At 41.2% G+C, this 23,426-nt stretch overlaps 1 protein-coding gene across 1 annotated transcript in view; it reads right to left on the reverse strand.

Moving 5' to 3' along the window:
- The window catches only part of MSH4 (mutS homolog 4), a gene marked incomplete at its 5' end in the record, with an annotated part of 65,812 nt that overhangs the window by 16,968 nt on the left and 25,418 nt on the right, over positions 1–23,426 (reverse strand). Inside the window, 11 exons of the mRNA XM_025201813.1 lie at positions 2,582–2,710; positions 3,958–4,076; positions 4,272–4,472; positions 7,479–7,603; positions 9,115–9,218; positions 9,518–9,654; positions 12,903–13,072; positions 13,598–13,662; positions 14,080–14,154; positions 16,800–16,867; positions 21,389–21,561. Coding sequence (XP_025057598.1) covers positions 2,582–2,710; positions 3,958–4,076; positions 4,272–4,472; positions 7,479–7,603; positions 9,115–9,218; positions 9,518–9,654; positions 12,903–13,072; positions 13,598–13,662; positions 14,080–14,154; positions 16,800–16,867; positions 21,389–21,561 — 1,366 coding nt within the window. The remainder of the gene's footprint in view (positions 1–2,581; positions 2,711–3,957; positions 4,077–4,271; positions 4,473–7,478; positions 7,604–9,114; positions 9,219–9,517; positions 9,655–12,902; positions 13,073–13,597; positions 13,663–14,079; positions 14,155–16,799; positions 16,868–21,388; positions 21,562–23,426) is intronic.

The raw sequence follows: 23,426 nt of genomic DNA on the forward strand, positions 1-23,426 counted from the left end.
CCTCAGCCTTTTTGCCGGGCTAGCGAGCCAATTGCTAGCCGCCACGTAGGAATAATTTAAAATTGACCAATAGTGGGACGCTAATTTGCATACGTGTGGCGGGAACTCTTTTGCACCGGGGATTTCTCTCTGCAGCTGAGAAATCCACCGTGCAAAGAAAGCTCCATGTGGCAGGAAAATTCCAGTGTGCCAAGGCACTAAAAATCATTGGGTTATGACAAGTGGGAGCATGGGGCCTGCACATTATCTGAGGTGAGCTTCAGCTCATGAAACCTTATGTTATATACATTAGGGCTGCGCAAAATTTCACTGGGTGTTTTGCTTTGAAGCTGTTTTCAATGTGTTTCAAGCTCGAAACAGCAACATCAAAATGAAACAAAAGGCTTTGAAACAGCTTTAAAATGAAATGAGGGCACTTGAAATGTTCTGAAAGTTTTGAAACATTTCAAGTTTCAAAGCCATGCTTGCTTGGCTTCAGCACTGGTCCCAATCAGCAGCAGCAGCCTGCTGTCATCCCGCATGCAGATCCAGGAGCCCACACCCCCAGGAGGAGTCTGACACAGCCCTCCCAGGTGGGTGGGCCCCCAGATCTGTGTGTGGGATGACAGGAGGTTGCTGCTGCCACCTGGGACCGGTGCTGGGCACAGCCAGTGCCCAGAAGATTGCTGCTGCTACTGGCCCCCCAGCAGCAGCAGCAGCCTCCTGTCATCCCGCGCACAGATCTGGGGGTCTGCACCCCTGGGAGTGCTGTGGGGCTGTGCTAGACTCCTCCTGGGGGTGTGGGCCCGTGCATCTGCACACAGGATGACAGGAGCCTGCTGCTGCCACCTGGGACCAGCACTGGGCACAGCTCATGCCCAGCACCAGGAAGTGTCCTGCTGCCACTGGTCCCAGGCACCAGTGGCAGGCTCCTGTTATCCCACACACAGATCTGGGGGCCCGCACCCCTGGGAGGAATCCGGCACAGCCCCACAGTCCTCCGGGGGAGTGGGCCCCCAGATCTGTGTGTAGGATGACAGAAGGCTGCCGCTGCTGCATGTGGCCAGTGGCAGCAGCAATCTTCCCAGCCCTGGCCACAGGGTGCACCCAGTGCCGGTTCCAGGCAGCAGCTGCAGTCTCCTGTCATCCTGTGCATAGATCCAGGGGCCTGCACCCTTAGGAGGACTGCAGGGCTATGCCTGACTCCTCCTGGGGGTGTGGGCCCCCCAGATCTGTGTGTGGGATAATGGGAGGCTGCCGCTCCCGGCTATCATCCCACATGCAGATCCAGGAGCCCACACCCCCAAGAGGAATCTGGCAACTGTTTGAGGTGCAGTTTTCCAGAAACCTTTGCACCTACCTCTTTGACACTTGGCAGGCTTCATGCCTGCAGATGGGGCTACCATCCCTCCAATTTTTATATACATTAGGCAAGAAATGACAAAGTTACAGGCATTTTCATGATTCTTCATTATAGCCTATGGGCGAAACATTGAAACGACGAAACAGTTTCGGCGAAACGGAACGGTGCTTTGAAACTAAATGAAACAAAACAAAACACTGTCCCTTCTAAATGGTGAGACGGAAGTCACAATGCAGTGGTGCTGTTTTGCCCAGCCCTAATATACATATATATATCTACTTTGATTATTTTATAAGGTGCAAATTATGTATGCCTTCTACATATAAATTTAGCCACTAGTGGAAAATCCACTGATTCTTATAAAATTCAATCAAAATGTTTGCCAGCATTCCAAGGTTATATACTGTCCTTCAATTAGAGTCATGGGAAATATTTGATAATTTCAAACCTAACTGTATAAATACTCAAAAATAATCCCTAGAAATGGATCTTGTGTCTTTGCTTGAAAAAATCTGACAGTGCACTCTGATCTCAGAACTAGTATATCAGTGAAATTCCTCTCTTCTTCCCTCATCAAAAAACCCGTTCAGTTTCTCTCAACAAGCCACTAAAATGAAGCATTTTAAATCAGTCAAGTGCAGAATAATCATGATTTTGGAATCAGACAGCTGGGAAGGTTCCCTTTGGAGATGTAAGTATATAAAATTTTAATTGCCAAGCAAAACCGAAGGGATCAGTTAGTTTGTTTCCCAACTGCAATACTAAACTGAAAGATATATTTCATTAACTTGATTCTGCAGATTTGTTATAGCCCTAATTATTAAACAACTGTGTTAGGGATACTGTGGTTGGCTTCATTAATGAGAACAAGATATAGTCAGATTAAAATGATAAAAGCCAAGGCTCAAGCTTTTCTGAAGCTTTCCAAGATGAAGGACATAGATGGAACCAAATCTTAATAGAAATATGCTTCAGGTATAATCCAGGGGTTGGAACGAGGAGATAAGGATAGGACAAGGACCAGAAGTGATAGGAAGTACAGCACTTTCTTATCTATTAATCCATCTCTTATCTATCCATTGATCCTGATAAATTTATCAGGATTACCTAGATCATAAATGTCCACATAACAAAGTCAAGGATAAGAGACAAAATATTCATATTTAGTATATTGTTAAGACAGTAACACAAAAGAATTACACATTTTAGATGCAAATTATTTAAAAATGTAAAATATACCTTTAAACTCAATAGATATTCACAGACTGCATAACAAATGCCAATACCTTCTTCAGTACTGGTACCTCTGCCAAGTTCATCAATTATAATAAGTGATCTGTCATTAGCATTTTGTATGATATAGGCTATCTAGAAAAAAATAATATTTTGTATCAGCTCTGTTAGTAAATTGCTAAATCCCTAACTCTTAATATGCATACATTGTTTTATTTCACCTGAAATATAACTCTTAGCATAGATTCATAGATGCTAGGGTCGGAAGGGACCTCAACATACCATCGAGTCCAACCCACTGCCCTAGGCAGGAAAGAGTCAGCCTTCTCTTAAAGACCCCCAAGGTAAGGTAGAGAACCACCTCCCTTGGAAGCCCATTCAAAATTCTGGCCACTCTTACTGTGAAGAAGTTCTTCCTGATGTCCAGCCTAAATCTGCGCCCTGTCAGTTTGTGACCATTGTTCCTTGTTACCCCAAGAGGTGCCCTGGTGAACAGAGCATATCCGATTCCTTGTTTCCCTCCCCCAATGAAACATTTCCACCACTAGAAAATCATTCTGGGGGAGGGAGCAGTACAAGCATTTAGCCTGCAGCTGCCTCCTCTCCCCTGGTCCTTGTGCCTTTCTGAGACCAGGGTGATCCTGTTCAGAGGAAAATGTGGGCAGCAGCAGGTGCTCCAGTCCTCCCATTCCTGGGAACAAAGTGAGCAGCTCCTTCTCAGAACAGAGACTACTCTGAGGAGCAATCAGGGAGCAAGGAATGGTTGCTCATCCACTCAGCTCTTAATGCTTCCATAGGATATTCTTGCTGCCCCCATCTGGTGCTGGGAGCCAGCTTAGGGTTAGCCTCCCCAAGCCCAATTCCTGGTCCCCAAGCTTTGCTACCAAGCTTTTCCACATTAAAAATAGAACTTTTTGGCCTTTGTCTTTTTATCCCTATATTGGACTGAAATTCTAAGGGGTGGGAGGGGGGGGACAGGTGGACATGGCATTCAAAACCTGAGGGCTGGGAACTTGGCTGGGGCTAGCAAGAATAGAGGGGCAGTGTATAAGCATTCACTCTTGCAATAGAAAGTCTCTCATAAGGAAGATTTTTCCAGGTTAAGACCTCAAAGATCTTCTCCTGGAAGAGGCATGTTTCTCCTGGGAGAAATTCAGTGAAGCTGGGTTTGACCCATAAAGTCCTAAATGATCTGACTGTACACTTCATAACACAGGGAAGATAGATATGAAATGTGAGGGGGCTTTTACTGCATTTTTATTATATATAAACAACCTCCTTCAGTGGAAATGAAATATATAATTATTAGCCAATGTAACCTGTAGCTGGCTAAATGTGAATTAGGCCCTGATACACAAAACACCTAAGCTTAGTACCTATACCTCTTTCATTTCCTTCATGAATGTTGATGCATTTGTTTCTATATCATCATCCATACCAATTCTAGTAAAAATTTGTTCAGCAATTCTAAAAGAAGAATAGTCTGCTGGAACATAAGAACCTACAAAATAAAGAATACAAGATATTTTATATTACGATCAGTAGCAATATTATTGATAAAAACACCCTTATTTAATATGGATATAAAATCCCATCTTCTTTTTAGAAATGCATTTTACTGCTCATAAGTAAAAGAATATTAATAAAAATAATACAAATAGCATGAAAGAGTACTTATCAGGTAACTACTGCTCACCAATCTGTGCCATAATTTGACATAGTGCAATCTGTTTTAGGTAAGTTGATTTTCCACTCATATTTGGTCCTGTGATAATGACAAAATTGCTGCCCTCTGTGAGATATGTATTGTTAGGAATGGGTTTTTCCAGAGATATCTTTTCAAGAATAGGATGCCATCCCTGCTTGATTGCTAAGGTATCAGTGAATTCTGGGCGAACTAAACCAAAGTAAAAATGATAAAATATATATTAAGCATTGAACATACAGTATTTGCTTGCATCTAAGTTGAACCTGACTTTAAGATGGCCCCCTAATAATTGGATTCTACACATGGAAACTTTATAAATTTGTTATAATTTTCCAGGTATAGAATCTAATTATCAGACGGCTGTCTTGAATTCTTCCCCCTTCCACTGCTACAGCAGTGCTTTGTCCTCTGTCATTCCCCAACTTCTTCCCTGTGCAGCCTTCCTGACCCCTGCCACTAACACCTCCCTACCCCCAGCTCCCCACAGCACCTCCCCTCCCCTCCCCACTTATTCACAGAAGCAACTTGGGTTCTATTCCCTCCTGGAGCATAGCACATGGAAGCTCAAACCCTGCCAGGCCATGCAGTGGTGTTGGCATTGACTGGATAGGCAGAGGACAGAGTTTTATTGTGCTTGGTGCCAGGAGGGAATCCAGCCCAAGCTGAAGCTGAGCTGTGCCTGACAATAAGAGGGAGGAAAGGGACAGAGGGGGTCAGAAGTTGTAGAGGGCAAGGAGACAAGGGAGCAGGAAGTCTGATTCTGGCTCTGACCTGGGCTCATAGCTAGACTCAGAGCCACAACAGCTGCTTGCCGCCCCCCACCGCTCACCCTCTCGACTTTGTATGAAAATCTAAGATGAGTGGTTTTCTTCTCCCATTCTGACTGAGGGAAAAACCCTCATCTTAAGATTTGAATAAATGTGGTGTGCATGTGTGTGTGTGGTGTGTATGTGGGCTTCCACCTATTATGAAAAAAATGTTCAAATAAGTGTCACTCTTACAGAAGAAAGCAGAACTCCATGGACTTGATTCTGTTACTTTTACTTTTGTTAAAAATTATCTTACCACATGTGTAGTTCAGTAGTCAGTGGGGCTATTCACAAGGAAGGTACTATTCAATGTGAGTAAGGATGGCAGAAGGAGGATATTTCCATGTAAAAGACCTGGCTTATAGCTATCAAATCAGTAAGATAGTGCACTTGGGAAAACTAATGGACTGTTTTCCAGTGGAGATTATGTCTTATATACAAGTCTTTATGATTTATTACAAAAAAGTAAAGTGCTGTCCAAACTCAAATTAATATTCAATGATTGCATTCAGCAACAAGTGACATAAGACATGAGTAATAAAGGAAAGAAAAATATGAGAAATGAGACTATAAAAGTAACTCATACACTAAAATGAAACTCCATTTTAGCTTTATAGATGACTCAAGTATGAAAAGATAAAATACAAGTGTCATGAACTAAATCTGATACTATTATAAAGGAATATACAATATAAACACAGGGAACAAGGGAATAGCCTTCCCTACATTTTTATTAATATTTGCTGTCAATGAAGATCTGAGGAGTCTATCTACCTGCAACATTTCTGTTTGCTGTTGAGATTTTCTGTGTGCCTCTCTGATGAATTACTAAGTTCCAAATTCAAAATAGAATTTTTGCCCTCTGTATCTTTTTATCATTATCTTGGATTGAAATTCTAAGGAGTGTTAGCACAGGATCAACAAATGAAAGTCATACCTTTGATGACTGTCCATTTAAATGGACCACCCTTGGACAAAGAGGTGGCCAACAGCAAGAGATAACGAGTTTTTCAGGTGTGAACTCCAGAGAACAGTTAACTAAGCTTATTAGAGAATTTTAATAATTTTAAAGGGGGGATTAGAGAGCTATCTGATAAAGGAGATTGGAAGAAACAGTATTACATAAGGCAACTAGGGAGAGAGAAAGCAACACAGATCAGGTTTATACTACAGTTTCGATGGTGTAACTATATAGGTGAGGTGAAAGACAAAAGAGCCATCCCCCAGCCCATACATCTAATCCTGCTAAACCTCTGGTAGGAAGCGGCTATCGCAAGAAGGGTGCTTTCATCAGTTTAGCTAATGACAGGAGATGATGCATCAAACTCTCATACTGCTTTCTCTGAGGAAGCTCTTCTGATTTGGCTGTGATGGTAAACATAGCAAGCCCAGAGTGTCTGAGGTGGGGAGCTTGAATGGGAAATCCTGGGCACTTCTTTGCCCTGGATAGCAGCAACACATGGGGCAGCATCAGTGGGCTGGGCTACCAGCAGCAAAGGCTGGGCCAGCAGTGCAGTGGCTGCTGTTTTTGCATTTCTCCCCAATCTACAACTCAGGACCTGGGACTGCTGACCTAGTTGCCCACCTTTGGCTATGCTACTAGGAAAAGCAGATGGAACAGGTTATTCCATGTTCCGGAAAAGAAGCCATATGCAGGATTTGAAATGGGAGGAAGAATCCTGGATTAGAGGTCTTTGAGGAAGCCGTGGCAATCATTTTTATTCTGTTCAGACTTGTCATTACTTCTTGTGCCAGTTAAACCATGACTAGCTTTTGAAACCCTTACAACTATGTAAAGGATTTCAAAACAGTAACTATGCATCTGTTTTGCCATCACATATCTCTGAAAAGGTGACCTGTAAACCCCGAGTGCCCTCAAAGCTGGAGTTTTGGGCTAACTGGTGGCCCATAAATGTTAAAGTTGCTGCCTGCCAGGTTTGTTAGTGCAGCTGCCAGAGCCACTGTACTGGTGCAGCTTCAGAACCCATAGGGTGAATGCTGTTGCTACTTAGCCCCCCATTCCCTTGCCCATCACCAAATTAGGAGTCTTTGGTCACTGTCGGTGACTAAAATTGGTGGCAAAGAAAAAGAGGGGACATGAAGTAGTAGTGTTCATCCCCTAGGTTTTAAAACTCATGTTTATCATTAGCTGGGGGATTTGATGGGCAAGTTCCATTTTGGTGAAGGGACAGTAGTTAGATAGTCCATTGCAAGCAAAGTGTGTCAGAGAGGCTGGAGTAGGAGATACTGACTGGAGTCTACTTTTACCCAAGGAACCTAAAAGTAAAAGTCCCGGAAGTCAGAACCCAAACACAAGCAGCCTGGTGACTGGCCAACTAGGCCATGTTCACCAGAGCTTTGCAGAGTAACTAAGAAGGAAACTTACCATAGTCAGAAATAGTGCAGGTGTGGGCAAATGACAGCAGCATGTCCAGCATGGATACAGTGTCAGAAAGTTTGTACAGACAATGAATATGTTCATAGACCTCACTCAGTAGTTTACACACTATTCTGTAAGCAGATGGTTATTATTCAGTTCTGGTATATTAAATTTAATTGCCTTACATATTTTACAGAAATAATACAATTATTAGCTTAAACTGTTAACATGGTACTTAATAGCATGACAGGCACTTTCCAAATGAAAACCAGAAATATGGGCAAGTCTGTGAATTTCTGAATAACATATTAAATGGAGAAGGGAAGGAAATTATCAACCTCTAGGCTAATTCTGTTATCAAATTGTGGCTGTAACTCCCACTGGCTTGCAAGAGAGCTGTTTCTGCAGAACTGGTTCTCTAAAATACAGCTTGGGAATCAATAGTATCAATATCCAGAGTATGACTTTTCCATTCCCTGAGTTCATGGATCAGGATAAATTCCAAGGAAAGGAACGGCCAAAATGGGCCATTTATTTACTGTGCTAGCTTTACGAAATTGATAAATTTGCTGCATCTTTTTATGTTAATAATACCCCTACAAACTGTTTAATATTTGTGATGAATAATAGGGCTGTATGAAGCTTCGGTTACTGATTCGATTCGGAAGAGATTTGGCCTGATTCAGCAGCCAAATCTCCAAATCTGAATCAAATCAGGAGACCCATTAATCTCTCCAAATCAAATTAGAAGCCTCTGATTCAATTTGGAGAGATTCGACAATTCTGCCATAGACACAGCTTTACATGTTTTTTCTACATACCTCAAGGTACTAGGTGGCCCATGAACGCCGAGATGGTGGGGCGGATGGAGTGTCCCACGGGACTGTGGGGGGGACCCAGCATGCTCAACAGCAGATGAGGAAGTGGACCAGAAGCACTTCTGGTCCACTTCTGGGTCCGCCGCAGAGCATGCAAGGGACTCCCCCCCATGTCTCCTCACTTGGCGACTGGTTCTTCTTGGGTCGGTGGGGGGCACTTGGCTGCCCCCCACGGCTGATTGCTGAACCAGAGGGGCATAGGGTCCCCTGCACGCTCGGTGGTGGACCTGGAAGTGGACCAGAAGCACACAGGGGGCTTGCCTGCGCTCCTGTGGGATGCTCCATCCGCCCCACCATCTCAGCATTCACAAGCCACGCCTGGTACCTCAAGATATGTAGAAAAAACATATAAAGCTGTGTCTATGTCCAAATTGCTGGTTCGCTGAATCAGAATTGATTCAGATTCAGATTCGGCCAAATCGAATTGGGACAGTGATCCAAATCAGCAAATCGAATCGCTGTCTCCCAAATCGGGCCAAATCCGAATCTGAATCGAATATGGCCCACTTTGCACATCCCTAATGAATAACTTCTTTTTATGTATAAAACTTAATACATTTCAATCATGAGTTGATATAATATAATTTGGCCTTTTAATTTTCTCTCTCATGATGTGTACTTGCACTCTCTCCGTACAATGTTAGATTGCTCTTATAAATTACCATAATTTAACAAGTAAAACTGGTTAGAAAACTTTGTAATTACTTGTTAATGTGACAGAAATCAAGTTACCATAAATATTACAATGTTTGAAATAATCTTACAAGTAGGTCATGTGATAAATTTCTCTCAAAGACTCCTGGCACCTTTCATTCATTTTAATCACATCTGCTGAAATAAAGCTATATGTATTTTTTATTTTCATAATCTGTAGAGAAATGCCAAATAATCACAATTAACAATGGTTTCCAAAAAGCATAAAACATAATTACTTTACTGCAGTTTCCCTAAATCAGTATGGAAAAACAAGAAAATAAAATGAAATTATCAGAATGATAATACACCCTTAGAGCATTGCATATTATCTGACAATTGAATATTATGATACGTACAGAAATAATACACCATATAAAAGAACAAAATCAAATAAAGTCTAACCTAAATTACTTTCATTTAACTTCACTGGTCATTAATTTCATGACAACGCATCTTTAGAAGAATATGTACCTTTGTGAATTCTGAAGGAAGCTGACCATTGGATAAAACTGCAGAGTCTGCATTCATCTGGATAAAAAATCCACGAGAAGAACTGAAACTTGTCTTCAAAGGGAGGTTATATTTTTCTGCAAGCTGTGCTATCATTCCTATTGCAATATGAGGGGAAAAAGCAGCTATAACTAAAACACTTTATAATGTATTATAAAACTTGTAAAATCTAAACACTGAAGTCCAGTAAATCAGAATGCTTTGCTGGGACCTTGGAAGGAGCATTGTGTGGAGTTGAAAGGATTCAGATAACCATTTAAATAAGAGCTCTGACAGCACAGAACCAGTGGATACAAACTACCAGAAGAGAACTCTGGTACTCTTTTTAAAAGATTATTCATGTTATAATAATGTCTGAGAGATATCAAGGTTGGCTTGTCCCTCCACTAGGAAGAAAAATTTTCCAAAAAAATTAAGTTCAGATGGGTCCACTTTTCAGCTAGTGATGTACTGTCCTGTGTTCTCAACAGGAATCTTAGATCTGGTATGCTCAGTCTTTTCCTGCTTGTGACTCTAAAACAGTCCAGAAACATGAGGAAATGAGAGTAAAGTTAGGGATGGAAATTACACACAAACTAATACAAATGGTTGGAAACTAGTTCAAATCTGCAACATAAGAGAAGTTCAATGCACAGAAACTGCTTTCAAAGTGGCCAAAACCAGTTTAAGATAAACCTGGATGAATGTCGTATCAGACTTAACTGATTGAGGTTAAATCAGTTTATTGAACTTCTGCTCCAGATCCCCTCCAGATTCAAGTTAAATCACAGTCCCAAAGCATCCCAGGATGCTTTGCACCTCCCTCACAAACCCTCCCCTTGCAGGGTGGGCAGGCTAGCCTTGGCCCATGCCATTTGCTCCAGCAGAGCAGGGAGGCATGCTCTAGTGCATGGGTAGAAAAAATACAGCCCACAGACCAGATCTGGCCCACCAGGCCATTCTATCCAGCCCACGGGGCCCCTAAAAAATTTAGAAAATGAATATTTATCTGCACATGGCTGCCTGTCAAAGATGACAGGAGGCAGCGGCAGTAGGACCAGGGGGAGCCGGTGGCAGGACTAAGCAGCTGCAGCAGCAAGGCCAGCCAGTCCCCACCCCACCCCACCCACCCGGAAGCCTCTGCCTGGGACCCTAGGGCTGTTCCTGCCTCCCTGAGCCAGAGGGAAATTCAGATAAGAAGAAGGGGAGGAGGTAGGGAAGGACCGCAGGCAATCACCTGTCCCTCAGGGCCAGGCCAGGCCAGCTCCTGCAGTCCTGGTACTGCACCCGGGAACCATCTGCTGCTGGAGCAGTTGGTGGGTGGAGAGGGAGGGGGGAAGGAGGAAATGGCTGCAGAAGGCAAGGGGAAGGGGCAGTGAGACTGCATGTGGAGCACAGCAACTGCTGGGTGGGAGTGTGGGGCCTGTGCCAGTACACCAGCACAGGCCCCGTGCTCCTGCCTAGCTTTTGTTGCACTCCCCGCGCCCATTCGCCGTCACTCCCCCACCTCCTGCCGCAACCATTTCCCTGCTTTCTTGCCCACAGCTGCTGCCGCTCTGGCACCATGTGGTTCCCGGCTGCAGTCCCGGGCTGCAGGACTCAGCGGGAACTGGTCCAGCCCCTATTATTCTCAGTTGGCTCCATGCACTAACAGCTGGCCCGGTCCCGTTCTTGCTGCATTCTGCAGTCTCGGCCACGCATCTAGGACATGGCCAGAGCAGTGGGGGGGGGGCAGGTTGAAGGTGGAACAGGGAAGCAGCATGAGAAGGGCAGCAGTGGCAGACAGGAGGGGGAAGTGGTAGTAAGTGGGAGCATGGGGCCCACATGCCCCAGAGCCAGGAACGGCAGGAGCATGGAGCCCAGGCTTGGAGGAACACTGGTGGGGGCTCTCCCTGCTGCAGGGGGAGCTGTGGGCAGGCTGTGGGCAAACCTTTCCCCTCCATGCATGCCAAAGCTCTCCTCAGCCACCCTCACCCCACACATTCACAGCCCTCCACAAAACCAATGCCTACCCACACCCCAACACACACCCACATGCTCCTCCACCCAACAGACACACATGTAAATAAGGACATTTAGAAAAAAAATGAAATTAATGAATTTTGTAGTATGTTTGATTTTTAGAATATAATTTGGTATTTTTCTGGTTCTGAGATGGCAAACCCCCTTGCTGAAAAGAGTACTTGAGGGGGTGGGGAGGGACTTCTGGTGGCAAAGGTCAGGGGTTAGGGGGCAGGACTTCTGGTCCCAAGATGATGACCAGGTGGCAGGGCACCTGTCAAGGGGCAGGGCTACCCTTGTGGCCCTTGATGGCTTGCCAAAACTCGGGAAGCAGTCTTCCAGCTGAAATAATTGCCTGCCTCTGCTCTAGTGCCCCCTGGCTTCTGGCCTGGGTCACTGTAGAACTGTGGCTGCATTTCTGGAATTAAAAATGAATGTCTGTTCACTTGCTCATCATTTCAATCTATGCATCTTAGACTAACCTGCAAAGACTGAATTGTTTCAGCTTTGGGCTTTTTGACTACCTGTACTTAGCCTAGGTGTTCAAAAGGAGGGCTACAGTGAAAGTAGACTGAAGAACCTATAAAGAGGAATGAAATCTATCCATGTACTTTTCTTTGGATCTCAGAACTAAGGAAATTATGGCAAAATGAGGGGAAAAAACTAAATACTTACACTTTGTATACCACAGAGTGAACAGCCTAAGATAAAACGCTAACAGGAACCTCAAGATAATGGAAAATATATTATTAGTTCTTAAATTTGGATCTTCAGTTCATCACTCTTGCTAGCTAAAGTGTTAATCCATCTTATGATATCATTTGTTAACTGTCTGCTCAGAAAAATTACAGAAGCCATTCCAGGAGAAAAAAATACTCTTCACTTTTTGACTGAGTCATGTTCACAAAAGAATAGAAGCATTTTTCTAAAATGTCTATTGTTCACTTTAGCTTAAAGAACAAGATTAAGATGTAACTCACAAACAAAACAAAAACTGGTTAAAATATAAAGAACTGAGTACCTATCATTTGAAATGTAATAACTTTATATTGACAGTTGCAATTCTTTGAAATAATACTGTTTGAATACTTTTGACCAAATTTAGATCTGGCACATGTGGGTACCAAACTCACAGTGTTTATATACATAGATTAAAATGTGATTAACATTATGGTATTTTTGACACACTAATTGTCAATTTCTACATTCTAATTTTCTTATCAAGGACACAATTTACATTAACATTGTTTGTCTTTTCCGCATTAGGAAATCAGCATAACACATTTTTACAAAATGTTATAGTTCTATGTAGCAGATAAAATGTATTTTGGAGTTTCTGTATATGAAAATATAAGCATAGAGATACCTGCTATATCATCCACTATCTCTGTGTATGTTCTACGAGCTATATCAAGGAATTCATTGATGTTTGGTCTTACAGCATAGCACTTCTGGGTCCTCATATTCAAGCAGCCTTTTGTGTATCTGGTATCATCATTAATGACTGTCTTAATTTTTTCAAGTATGATTCCAAACCTGCACCATTAATTACATCATTGATGGATTTAGCTATGCAATATTAAACAACAACATTATCACCCAGAAATTACAAATAACTGAAGGCAGTACATGTTGGTAGCTCAAAATAAATATTAAAAACCGAATATATATTTTAAAATCTCAGAGCAACATATGGACACAGTGAACTATGAGTGAAATGTGCTACTATCTGAAGACAGACAGACATAAGATAACAATATGCACTTATTACTGGTGAGTCTGAGAAACTGAAATATTTTTAAACTGATTTTTTTTCACAGAGTACTTGACTGTTTTAAGAACTTGTTTATCATTCACTCACCCAATTATTAAAACCAACTTTGTTTTTATCTTGAATTCTTACTGTATCAGTTGAAAAAGTGAACTTCTAAAAACTTTACCAACTGCCTTTAAGAAGAACATAAAACAGGAGCTATAACTACAAATATTTAAAGATGAAATCCTATAGCCAGCCTAAGGAGACAGTTGGATATAAAATTCATGAAAATATCATCATAGTACCGTTTATCTTCCAGAGAACTGTAGTATGCTTTTAGCAAAGGTGTCTTGCAGCTTCGTAAGGCAGCCTATTCAAAATGAAAATATAGTACAGTTACAGATTTAAATGTATAAGCATTTTAAGTTTGTAAGGGATTTAGATTCACTTAGCCTTATTTGAGGTTGGGGTTATATGAAAAGAGCTCAAAAGGTCAGCAAGAAGTACATTTTTACCACCAGGAATTAACTATTTCTTATACAATCAAGAATTCAGTAACATTATGAATTTAATTTGTAAAGTATCGGATTCAACAATATTTAAAAAAGATTAATATAAAAATAAATTTAGAGGTACAGTACTCCTCTTATTTTTCGAGGATGTTACTGCAGTAACAACATACAGTTCCATGAAAGGTAAAGTAAATATAATACGTTAAATTGTGCAAAAATGAAGATAAACAGAAGGTTTGGATTTTATATGGATATAGTAACAGTCTGTAGTTCACCTTTAGAGGATCCACAAGCTCTAGGGTATGCTTCAGGTAGATTAAATTAGTTATTTTTGATTCAGCTGCTTTAACCTGTTGAAAAAATATTATCAATATAATTGGAATATACTTTAAAATAGCATACTTTCAAAACTATTATGAACTTTAAACACATTCTAAATGTGTCATTTCATAAATCACTGAATGTATGAAAAAACTGCTACCTGATTTTAGAAACAGGCTTTGAAACATTTGTAAACTTTCTATGTAACTATATTTTTAAAATACTTATTGTAAATGAGACATCTTACTCCAATGCTTCGTTATATTTGTAGTCATATTTCAAGCCATTCTACCCAAATGGTCGAGGGCAGTTTGCAGCAAGGTCCAGAAAGCCAGGTGCTCCTTCTGGCTCAGTGATTTACATTTCTCCCTCTGTTCATGTGAATAATCTCAATGATTTGAGACATGCAGTCCCAATTAAAGGACTCAGATTTGACAGGGGTACTTGATACTTTACAACCTGTATTTGCAAATTGACAAGTACAATTACTACTAACACTGCTGAGTTTCTAAAATTCTTATCTCTGGGGTTGCCTTCAGTAGTCCCTGCTGTTTCTATCTCTCCTGGATTATAGGCATGATTAAGAAGCCTTATGTTATATATAATAATACAACACTATAAATATAAAATACTCAAATATGCAAAGCCCTTGGAGGGGACCCAGTAATGGCCATCCACTTCCTTGGAAGTGGGGTCACTGAAGCAATCATTCATTCAGTGCACTTATTTCACATGGAACATGAAGCAGTGGAGTGAGCTCCAAAACCATTTCACTGGGCTCTTTTTAATTCGTTACATTAAAGATCACTGTTTGTGTCTGTGGCAGAGCACTGTGTGTGCCTGCCACTTTAAGGGCCTGGAGCTGGCAGCCACCAGGTGCCTGACAAGGGCAGCCATTTTGGAGGCAAGGGCTGCCTATATAAACAGGGCAGTTTGGCTGCTGGGGGCCAGGCAGCAACAATTGCCTGGCTGAAGGGCTGCTGAGGTCATCTGGAGGTAAGGGAGGAGCTGTAGGGGATGGTAAGGAGGCTCCTGGTCCTGGGCATGACCTAAAACTGCACCCTGCTGGGAGTGGGTGGCCTGGTGGGGCTCTCAGTGGCGCGGTAACAAAATTCTTATACTTCCTCTAATATTTGTGTGTGAAGTTGTATTACTACTGGCTCTTGCAGGTTATAAGCAGGGATCCTGGTTTTCTCCAATTTAAAAAAAATTCCCAATTGACCTCATTTGATGTCAAGGTGGTTCAAAATTAAATAGGCATCAGACAGGGTGGTGCATGATCTCTGCTAAGTTTTGCAGTTGTTATTAACTGGAGCTTGAAATGCAGTGGCACAGTGAAGGTCTTTGCTGATGACTTTGCAATGCTAGCAGGCAACACCAGCAGTATATAATAGATGAGAAGTAGCTTTCAAAGGCAAGCAGAAAAGGTGGGTTTGAAAAACCCAAGAAAGACACAACTTGTGTCTGCTTATAACCAGGGATCCTGGTTTTCTCTGACTTAACCCCCCCCCCCCCCCCCCAATTTTCAGTTAAAAAATAAATAAATAAAAAATAACCCCAAGTCCACATTTTTCCTTGATTAAAATGAAATACCATTTATATATATTATAAACGGTGCTTCATTTAAATCACAGAAAAATGTGGACTTGGGGTTATTTTTTTTTTTTAAACCAAAAATTGGGATTTTTTTTTATTTTTATTTTTTTTAATTAGGGAAAACCAGGATCCCTGGTTATGAGCAGACACGAGTTCTATCTTGCTTGGGTTTTTCAAGCCCATCTTTTCTGCTGGCCTTTGAAAGCTACTTCTCATCTATTACATACTGCTGGTGTTGCCTGCTAGCACTGCGATGTCATCAGCAAAGACCTTCACTGTGCCACTGCATTTCAAGCTCCAGTTAATAACAATTGCAAAACTTAGTAGAGATCATGCACCACCCTGTCTGATGCCAGTTTAATTTTGAACCACACTGACATCATACTTTTCAGTTCAATTCAATATTCTGAGCCATCATCCAGAGCTTTAGTCCTGCTTAACTGCAAACTTATCTTCTGATGGTGAAGATGTCAGAAGAACCACTAACACTAGGAGACACAGAACATTGCCCGTGCATGGAGGCCTTTGGCACTAAAGACTACTCCTTTGGCAGCACCCCTTCTTCAAGGTTAAAGGTGAAACAATACACTCTTGGGCTGGGTGTCAAATGAGGTTCTATCTGTAGGTTCTACAAACAGAACCCCATTTGACCCCCAGCCCAAGAGGTTATTGTTTCACCTTTAACCTTGAAGAGCTCTTCTGCTCACCACTAATGGGTTCATAAATCTATAACACTATGTTCCATTCTTTCTTAAGATGCAACCTTTTTTCTTACAATATATTACTACTTTGTAGATATATGTTTACATGTTTCATACTCTATTAAGATTTCATAGATTTCTAGGGCCGGAAGAGACCTATTAGATCATTGAGTCCAACCCCCTGCTCTGCCCAGGAAAGAGCACTGGGGTCAAATAACCCCAGCCAGATGCCTGTTTTAATCTCTTTTTAAATGCCTCCAAGGTAGAGGAAAGCACCACCTCCCTTGGAAGTCCATTCCATATTTTGGCAACTTTAACTGTAAAGATAACTGAATATTAAAGAATAATTGTTAAGGCAAATATATTTAGAAACATACTGTGTCCTGCTTTGGGAGTTGTACTAAAACTGAAAGAAGTTGTTCGGTATCCAGAAATCTTGAAATAACTGTAAAACAAAATTACATTAAAAAAAAAAAAAATCAGAAAATGAAGGGGAATGTAGTATTATTTTTTTTCCAAAACAGACACAGAAAATTGCTTTTTAATATTTTGGTTTATTAATCATCACATTCTTCCTTCATTTTATTAAGGAAAACATGTTGACAAAGTATTATAATTGCATCTACCAAGAAGCTAGCTGTCAAAATAGTACACATTTACATAATTTTTTACATATCCATAATCACAAAACTTGAATACTTATTGGACACCATATTATGACTAATATAATCAACTCAGCCACATTCTCTTTATTAATGAAACTTGCAAAAAATCTGCAATCTAAACAATGTTAATATCTTCTAATAAGGACAAAGGGTATAAACCTAATAAACACTACTGTTGCCACGGAGCCTCTGTTCCTTGATCAATGACTTGACTTCACATATTAATCCAGAAAAAATGTCAGACAACATACAAAGCAGACCATACTCAAGGGCCATAGGTTATCTTAAAACCCATAGCAACGTTCTCTGGTTGAAAATCCCCATCCAAATAGAAAGCTCCAGCTATGACAGACAAGAGAGAAACACAACTCCACAATTTCACAAGTTATATCCTCAGTAAGCCAACCCCCCCAAAATAAAATCTGCAAAAGAACAATCTTATCAGAAGGAATGGGAAGAAAATGCGCTACATTACTAATTATACAACTACAATGACTGAAGGAGGAAGATAACCAGTGAGCAGTATTGAATTATTGAAGAGGTAGAAGAATAAAAAACAGTGCAAAATAAAGATGAAAAAATCCCTCAAATCTGATTAATCCCTGCTATGTTCCAGTGCTTTAGAAGTGCTATGGGACTGAAGAAACAGCATTGCAAGGGACAGAGAGAGAAGGAAGAAGACTAATTATAAAGCACCACAGTAAATCAGGAGGAAAACACTACCTGAGATACACAACCAAGCAGAGGTAGCAGCCACTCTTCAAATGTTAGGCCAGTGGTTCTCAACCTTTTTTTAGACTAGAGGCACCCCTCAATAGATTCAAGACACCCCTTAGAAAATGCCAGCTCTTAGCTTTCACTATTTTTTTTGACTGCAGAAAGATAATAGAGAGAAATTTTTGTTTGCAAAGAGCTCAGAAAGACCACAACTTTAACACTATGGATTCATATTTGAAATCTCTGGGTTTATCCTGTGAATCACGTTTCACGTACCTAGACAGTACTAAGATTTCATGGTGCCTCATGGGAAGGAAGGTAAGTCATCCCAGGGTGCTGCTGAACTCTGGTTGAGAATCACTGAGTTAAGATATTAAGTTTTCTTGGAAGTCATATTACAATTCCTAGAAGCTGAGCTACAGATGCCACGGTATATTTCCAAACCCATCTTTATCATTATTAGGAACACAGAACTGAAAAAGGCCATCGAGTACCCAGCTATTCATAAACTGATCAGACACTACATTAAGTTTCTCATCCTCGCTACTTCTACTACTAGAATGCTCCAGAATCTCATTGCTCTGATGTTTAGACACTTTCTTCTAATTTCCTGCCTAAGCTTACTCACGGGCAGTTTATTTCTCTGTTCTTGGATCAATATTTACCTTCAACTTATATAGTTATTCCCTGCCTTATGTTTACCCTCCTATTGTAGCCCTACAACAGACAAAAGTTACTGACAAAATAGACAAAAAGACAAAAATGATAATGCTTCCCACCTTTTTTGCACAGCTAAACAAGACAAAAAACACTTTATTCCCCTGATCATCCTAATAGCCCTGTTCCAGTTAGAATTCACCTTAACTGGACACTGCATTTCAAATAAGGTGTTACTATAAGGGTGTGCAAAATGGGCCATATTCAATTCGGATTTGGCCTGAATTGGGGACAGTGATTCAATTAGTTTAGATCACTGTCCCAATTTGATTCATCTGAATCTGAAGCTTCTATGCCGATTCAGAGAATCAGCGATTTGGCCATAGACACAGCTGCAAATATTTTTTCTACATATCTCGAGGTACCAGGCATGGCTCATGAATGCTGCGATGCTGGGGTGGAAGGAACATCCCACAGGAGCACAGATGGCCACTCTGCGTGCTCGGTGGTGAACCTGGAAGTGGACCAGAAGTAATTCCAATCCACTTACAGGTCTGCCGCCGAGCACACCTGGGGGTTCCCCCACGCCCCCCACTCTGGCTTGGCGATCAGCCACAGGGGGACCCCGGGTGCCCCCCCCCCGACCCAGGAGGCACCAGTCACCGAGCTGAGGGGAGCATGGGGGGACCCGGAAGTGGACCAGAAGTGCTTCTGGTCCACATCCAGGTTGCTGAGTACACTGGGGATCCCCCCCTCCACGCTCCTGAAGGACGCTCCATCTGCCCCACCATCTCAACATTCATGAGCCGCCTGCTACCTTGAGATATGCAGAAAAAACATTTAAAGCTATGTCTATGTCCGAATAGTCAAATCTTTCCGAATCTCTCCGAACTGATTTGGAGGCTTCCGATTCGATTCAGAGAGATTAAAGGGTCTCCTGATTCAGTTCAGATTTGGAGATTCACCAACCAAATCTGGCCAACTATCCATCAAATTGAATCGGCGACCAAAGCTTTGCATAGCCTTATGTCACTACGATTTCATACAATACTATTAATGTTTTCAGATTTCTTTGGAAATACTTCACTGAGACATAATAACATTGTATTTGCCTCTTTTATTGCTGCATCATACTGGCTGCTCCTAGTAATTGGTGCGTTCAGGTCCTCATTCTTCTCAGTCATTGCCAATTAATGAGCTCCTAATGTGTAGCAGAAATTCTTAGTATTAGAGCTCAAGGGCATGACTTGGCGTTTTGCACCAATGAATTTCATTCCCTTCCTACTACTCTAATCCTCAACTTCATCCAGGTCTTCTTATGCACTACCCTGGTCCCCCTCTGTTTTGACAATGCCTCCTAACTTTGTGTCATCAGTAAATTTTATCAACACTCACCTTTTTATTAGGAGGGAAGTAGCATAGTAGTAAAATAAGAGTGAGTAGATCAAGTTATAACTGGATAAATGTACTCTACGTTTCAGGAAAAGGAAAGTGAGACATGAAGGCTGATGGGCTGGTGCTTTTATACTAATTGTGATTGACCACTTTTTTGCCTCTTGTTAGGGAGTGACATAACTGTCAATCTTTTCTGTTGGAGACTGGGAATTAAATAAAGACTGAAAAATTACAAGCCACTATTCTAGCTATTTGTGATGCTGGAACTATTGTGAAACATTCTTCTTTCAAATACTGTATTTGCAATATTTAAATTCTAAATGTAAAGGATATTCATGCTAGAGTCACACTGAAGATGTGCCAAATTTGATAGATCTGCCAAATTTGATAGATTAACATGTGTTCTGAGATGACTGCATGTCATCCAATATTTTTATACTGTAAATGTTGTGAAAAGATACATTCTGACCAAGAGCAACACTCCATTTAGCCAACCTCCCACCCCCCTAAGCTTACTTATCATATTTACTTGAATACAAGATAAGCTCCCCCATTTAAAAATGTAAAAAAATGTTCCTTGTCTTATATTCAAGTATGAGGAGATGGGAGGGCAAGCAGCTACTACAGCTCTGGCTGTAGCCCTAAGTACATGCTCCTTACTCTGGGCTGCAGCAGGGATAGAGCCTTCTAGAGTGGGAGCTGAAGCAAGGATAAGTGGAGGGGGGTGTTTTGGAAGGAGGGGGTACTAAGACGTAGGTGGGGCAAGCACAAAGGGAGGGCTGAGGTAGTGGGGAGGCAGGCACAAGTGTAGGGGGGCAGACAGGCAGCAGAGGGCAAGGTGAGGAGGAGCAAAGGGCAAGGAACAAGCCCGACCACTGGGGGATGTCTTAAATTCAGGGTCATCTTGGATTCAGGAAAATATGGTATATCATTCAAAACCAGATAAAAAGATTAACATTTTATAGCAAATTTGGCTAAACTAACTTTTGCTACTTAGCTTCATGTATGTTTACACACAACGGGCTTCCTGAGTTTTATATGCCAAAAATGAGAAGATACATAGTTTATAAACATTCAAATTACATTACAGATGCCCTTGTTTATTAGTGATAACATTCTACATATTTTTTGCAAAATTCTGCTCCAACATAATATGTGCCTAATTAAAGAGCTAATGGCCCAAATCAAAATTTCTTTAAAATGCCATTGGTTCATCTATTTCTTATCAAATTTCCTAGAGAAGTTTACAATTTTCAGTTAAATCATCAAGAAAAAGGTAACAAAACAAAGCTAGATAATAATAACATGTAAACTATCACTTCACAGACTCAAAAAACTTTAAAATTTACTTTAAAATCCATGACAAATAAATATCACAAAATGTGTTTTTTTGTATATTATTATTATTATTATTATGTGTTTAAAGTAATTAGTAAAAATAATTACTTTAGACCCCCCCCCAAGTATTTAGTAAAAATAATTACTTTAAACCCCCCCCCCCCAAAGTATTTAAAAATAAAATGTATTATTACCTTCCTGAAGACTAAAAAACAGTTCCTCATCCTGGAGTAGTTCCTGGACACAATCCAGTCTTGTGTTAATTGTTTCTGCATCAACCAGAGGCTCCAAGATATTGGACCTAAGTCTTCGGCTTCCACCTGGAGTTTTAGTATAATTTAGAATTCCAAAAAGTGTGTGTCTGTTCCTTTAAAAACAATACAAATTTAAAAAACAAAATTTCACAAAAGTACATGATAACTACTGACATTTTCTAATTCAATTATCTTACAAATTTACAGATGCATCAACCATGACATGAAAAGCAGTTTAAACCCTGAGGTTTAAGAACTTGACAATTATATCCTCACTGCTGTAAAAAGATGTCTCGCCTGCAGTCCATTCCTTTCTCTTCTTCCCTTTTTGTTTTTTGAATGTCCACAAGGTTAACACTGAGTACTAAATAAGTAAAGGATGTTTCTTCACAAAAATAGGTTTCAAAATTCAAATAAACTGCTGAAGTGGATTAGCTCCATCTCCTGGCCCCATGTCACTTCCACAGACAACCAAAAGAAGGTTCTGGTTGTGCTGCTATCCTCACATGAGAACAAGTGGCAGAGAGCATATACATGGCCTCAAAGATCACAGTGAAAGAAATAAGGACAAGGGCAGTCTCATGCAGTGGTTAGTGAAGAGGACTGGGATATACTACCAGGAGGAATCAGGGCCAAAGGCAGGGACCAGAAGCAGACACCTAAGGGTCACAGATGAAGCCACGGGCCAGAAGTCAAGGCAGAGAGGAATCGATGTCAGAGAGAATGAGACAAGACATATCAGGGCCTCTAGTCAGTCAGCCCAGGCAGGGCTGAACTCTTAAGCTTCCTCACTTGACCTTGATCCCAGAGGCAATGCAACTGCCCCAGTTCTCTGTAACTAGATTGGTTGCTAAGAGTGCCACTTAGCCCTTTTAAGCACACCTGCAACCTCAGGCTGCAGGCCCACCTTGATAGCCTCTGTCTGCTCTGGTGATCCTTATGTTCACTGATCTCTATGATTCTCCTGGCTCACTAAGCTTCAACTTTCCTTGACCCTTTGCATGTGGCTCTCTAATTTTCCTGGTTCTAATCTCTGCTTGCACCCTGGACTGCATCTCTTGGCTCTCCCACTTAGCTCACCTGGAAATTAGCCATGAGTTTTCTTTCTCCAGACCCTGACCTGATGCGCTGGTAACCTGTACCCCCACCTAGCTGATTTCCTTGTTGCCCTTCAGGGCCTAGCCACATACATCTTGGTTGACCCCTCACAACAGGCAGTCAAGAGCTGAAGACAGGGATCAAGAGACAAGTAAAAGGTTATGCACCAGGAACAGGAGTCAGAAAATAAGCCAAAGACCTGGAGAAGAGCTTCCAGTAACCACTACAGGTTTCAGTGTTGACCAGTCAAGGAACAACTGCAGAAGCTGCTCTTAATAGTAGATGTTTTGCTCCCAGCAGCCAATATGCATCTGGCTGCACTGGAGGCATCATGGCACTGGCTGGGCCAGCAGCATAACTGCTACTATTTTTCCACCCTCCCCACAGAGCTTGGGGATGATAGCCTGGTGTCCGGAGCCACTTTGTTATATTACTGAGTCTCTCAACTATTTCTTCTTTCAGGCTTGTTTTACCTTGTGTCTTGGGTAAGGGAGATAAGACCTAGGAATGGTAATGCATAGACACCATCTTTAAAGATTTTTTTTTGTCTAAATATTACTTCTAGATTATCAAAATATATTTACCAATTGTATTGGTCAAGTCTGCCATTTATTTGAGACTGGTACACCACACACACTATGCTATTCTCTATTTTTGAGGTTTTATATCCTTTTTTCCTACCATTAATAGGATTTTCTGATGTACATGAAAAAACTCTGAGGTAAAAACTACAAATTTTGTACTAAATTGTATTTCATTTCTCTATTAAAATTATTTAAAATCAGCTTTGCATAGGATGTAATTACTCTTAAAGAGGGACCAAAATTAACCATCAACTTTTTGTGTCTTGACAGACTTAACCCACAATATAGTGCATTAT

This window comes from Alligator sinensis, unplaced genomic scaffold (genome assembly GCF_000455745.1).
Source record: "Alligator sinensis unplaced genomic scaffold, ASM45574v1 scaffold853_1, whole genome shotgun sequence".
Classification (NCBI taxonomy): Eukaryota; Metazoa; Chordata; order Crocodylia; family Alligatoridae; genus Alligator; species Alligator sinensis.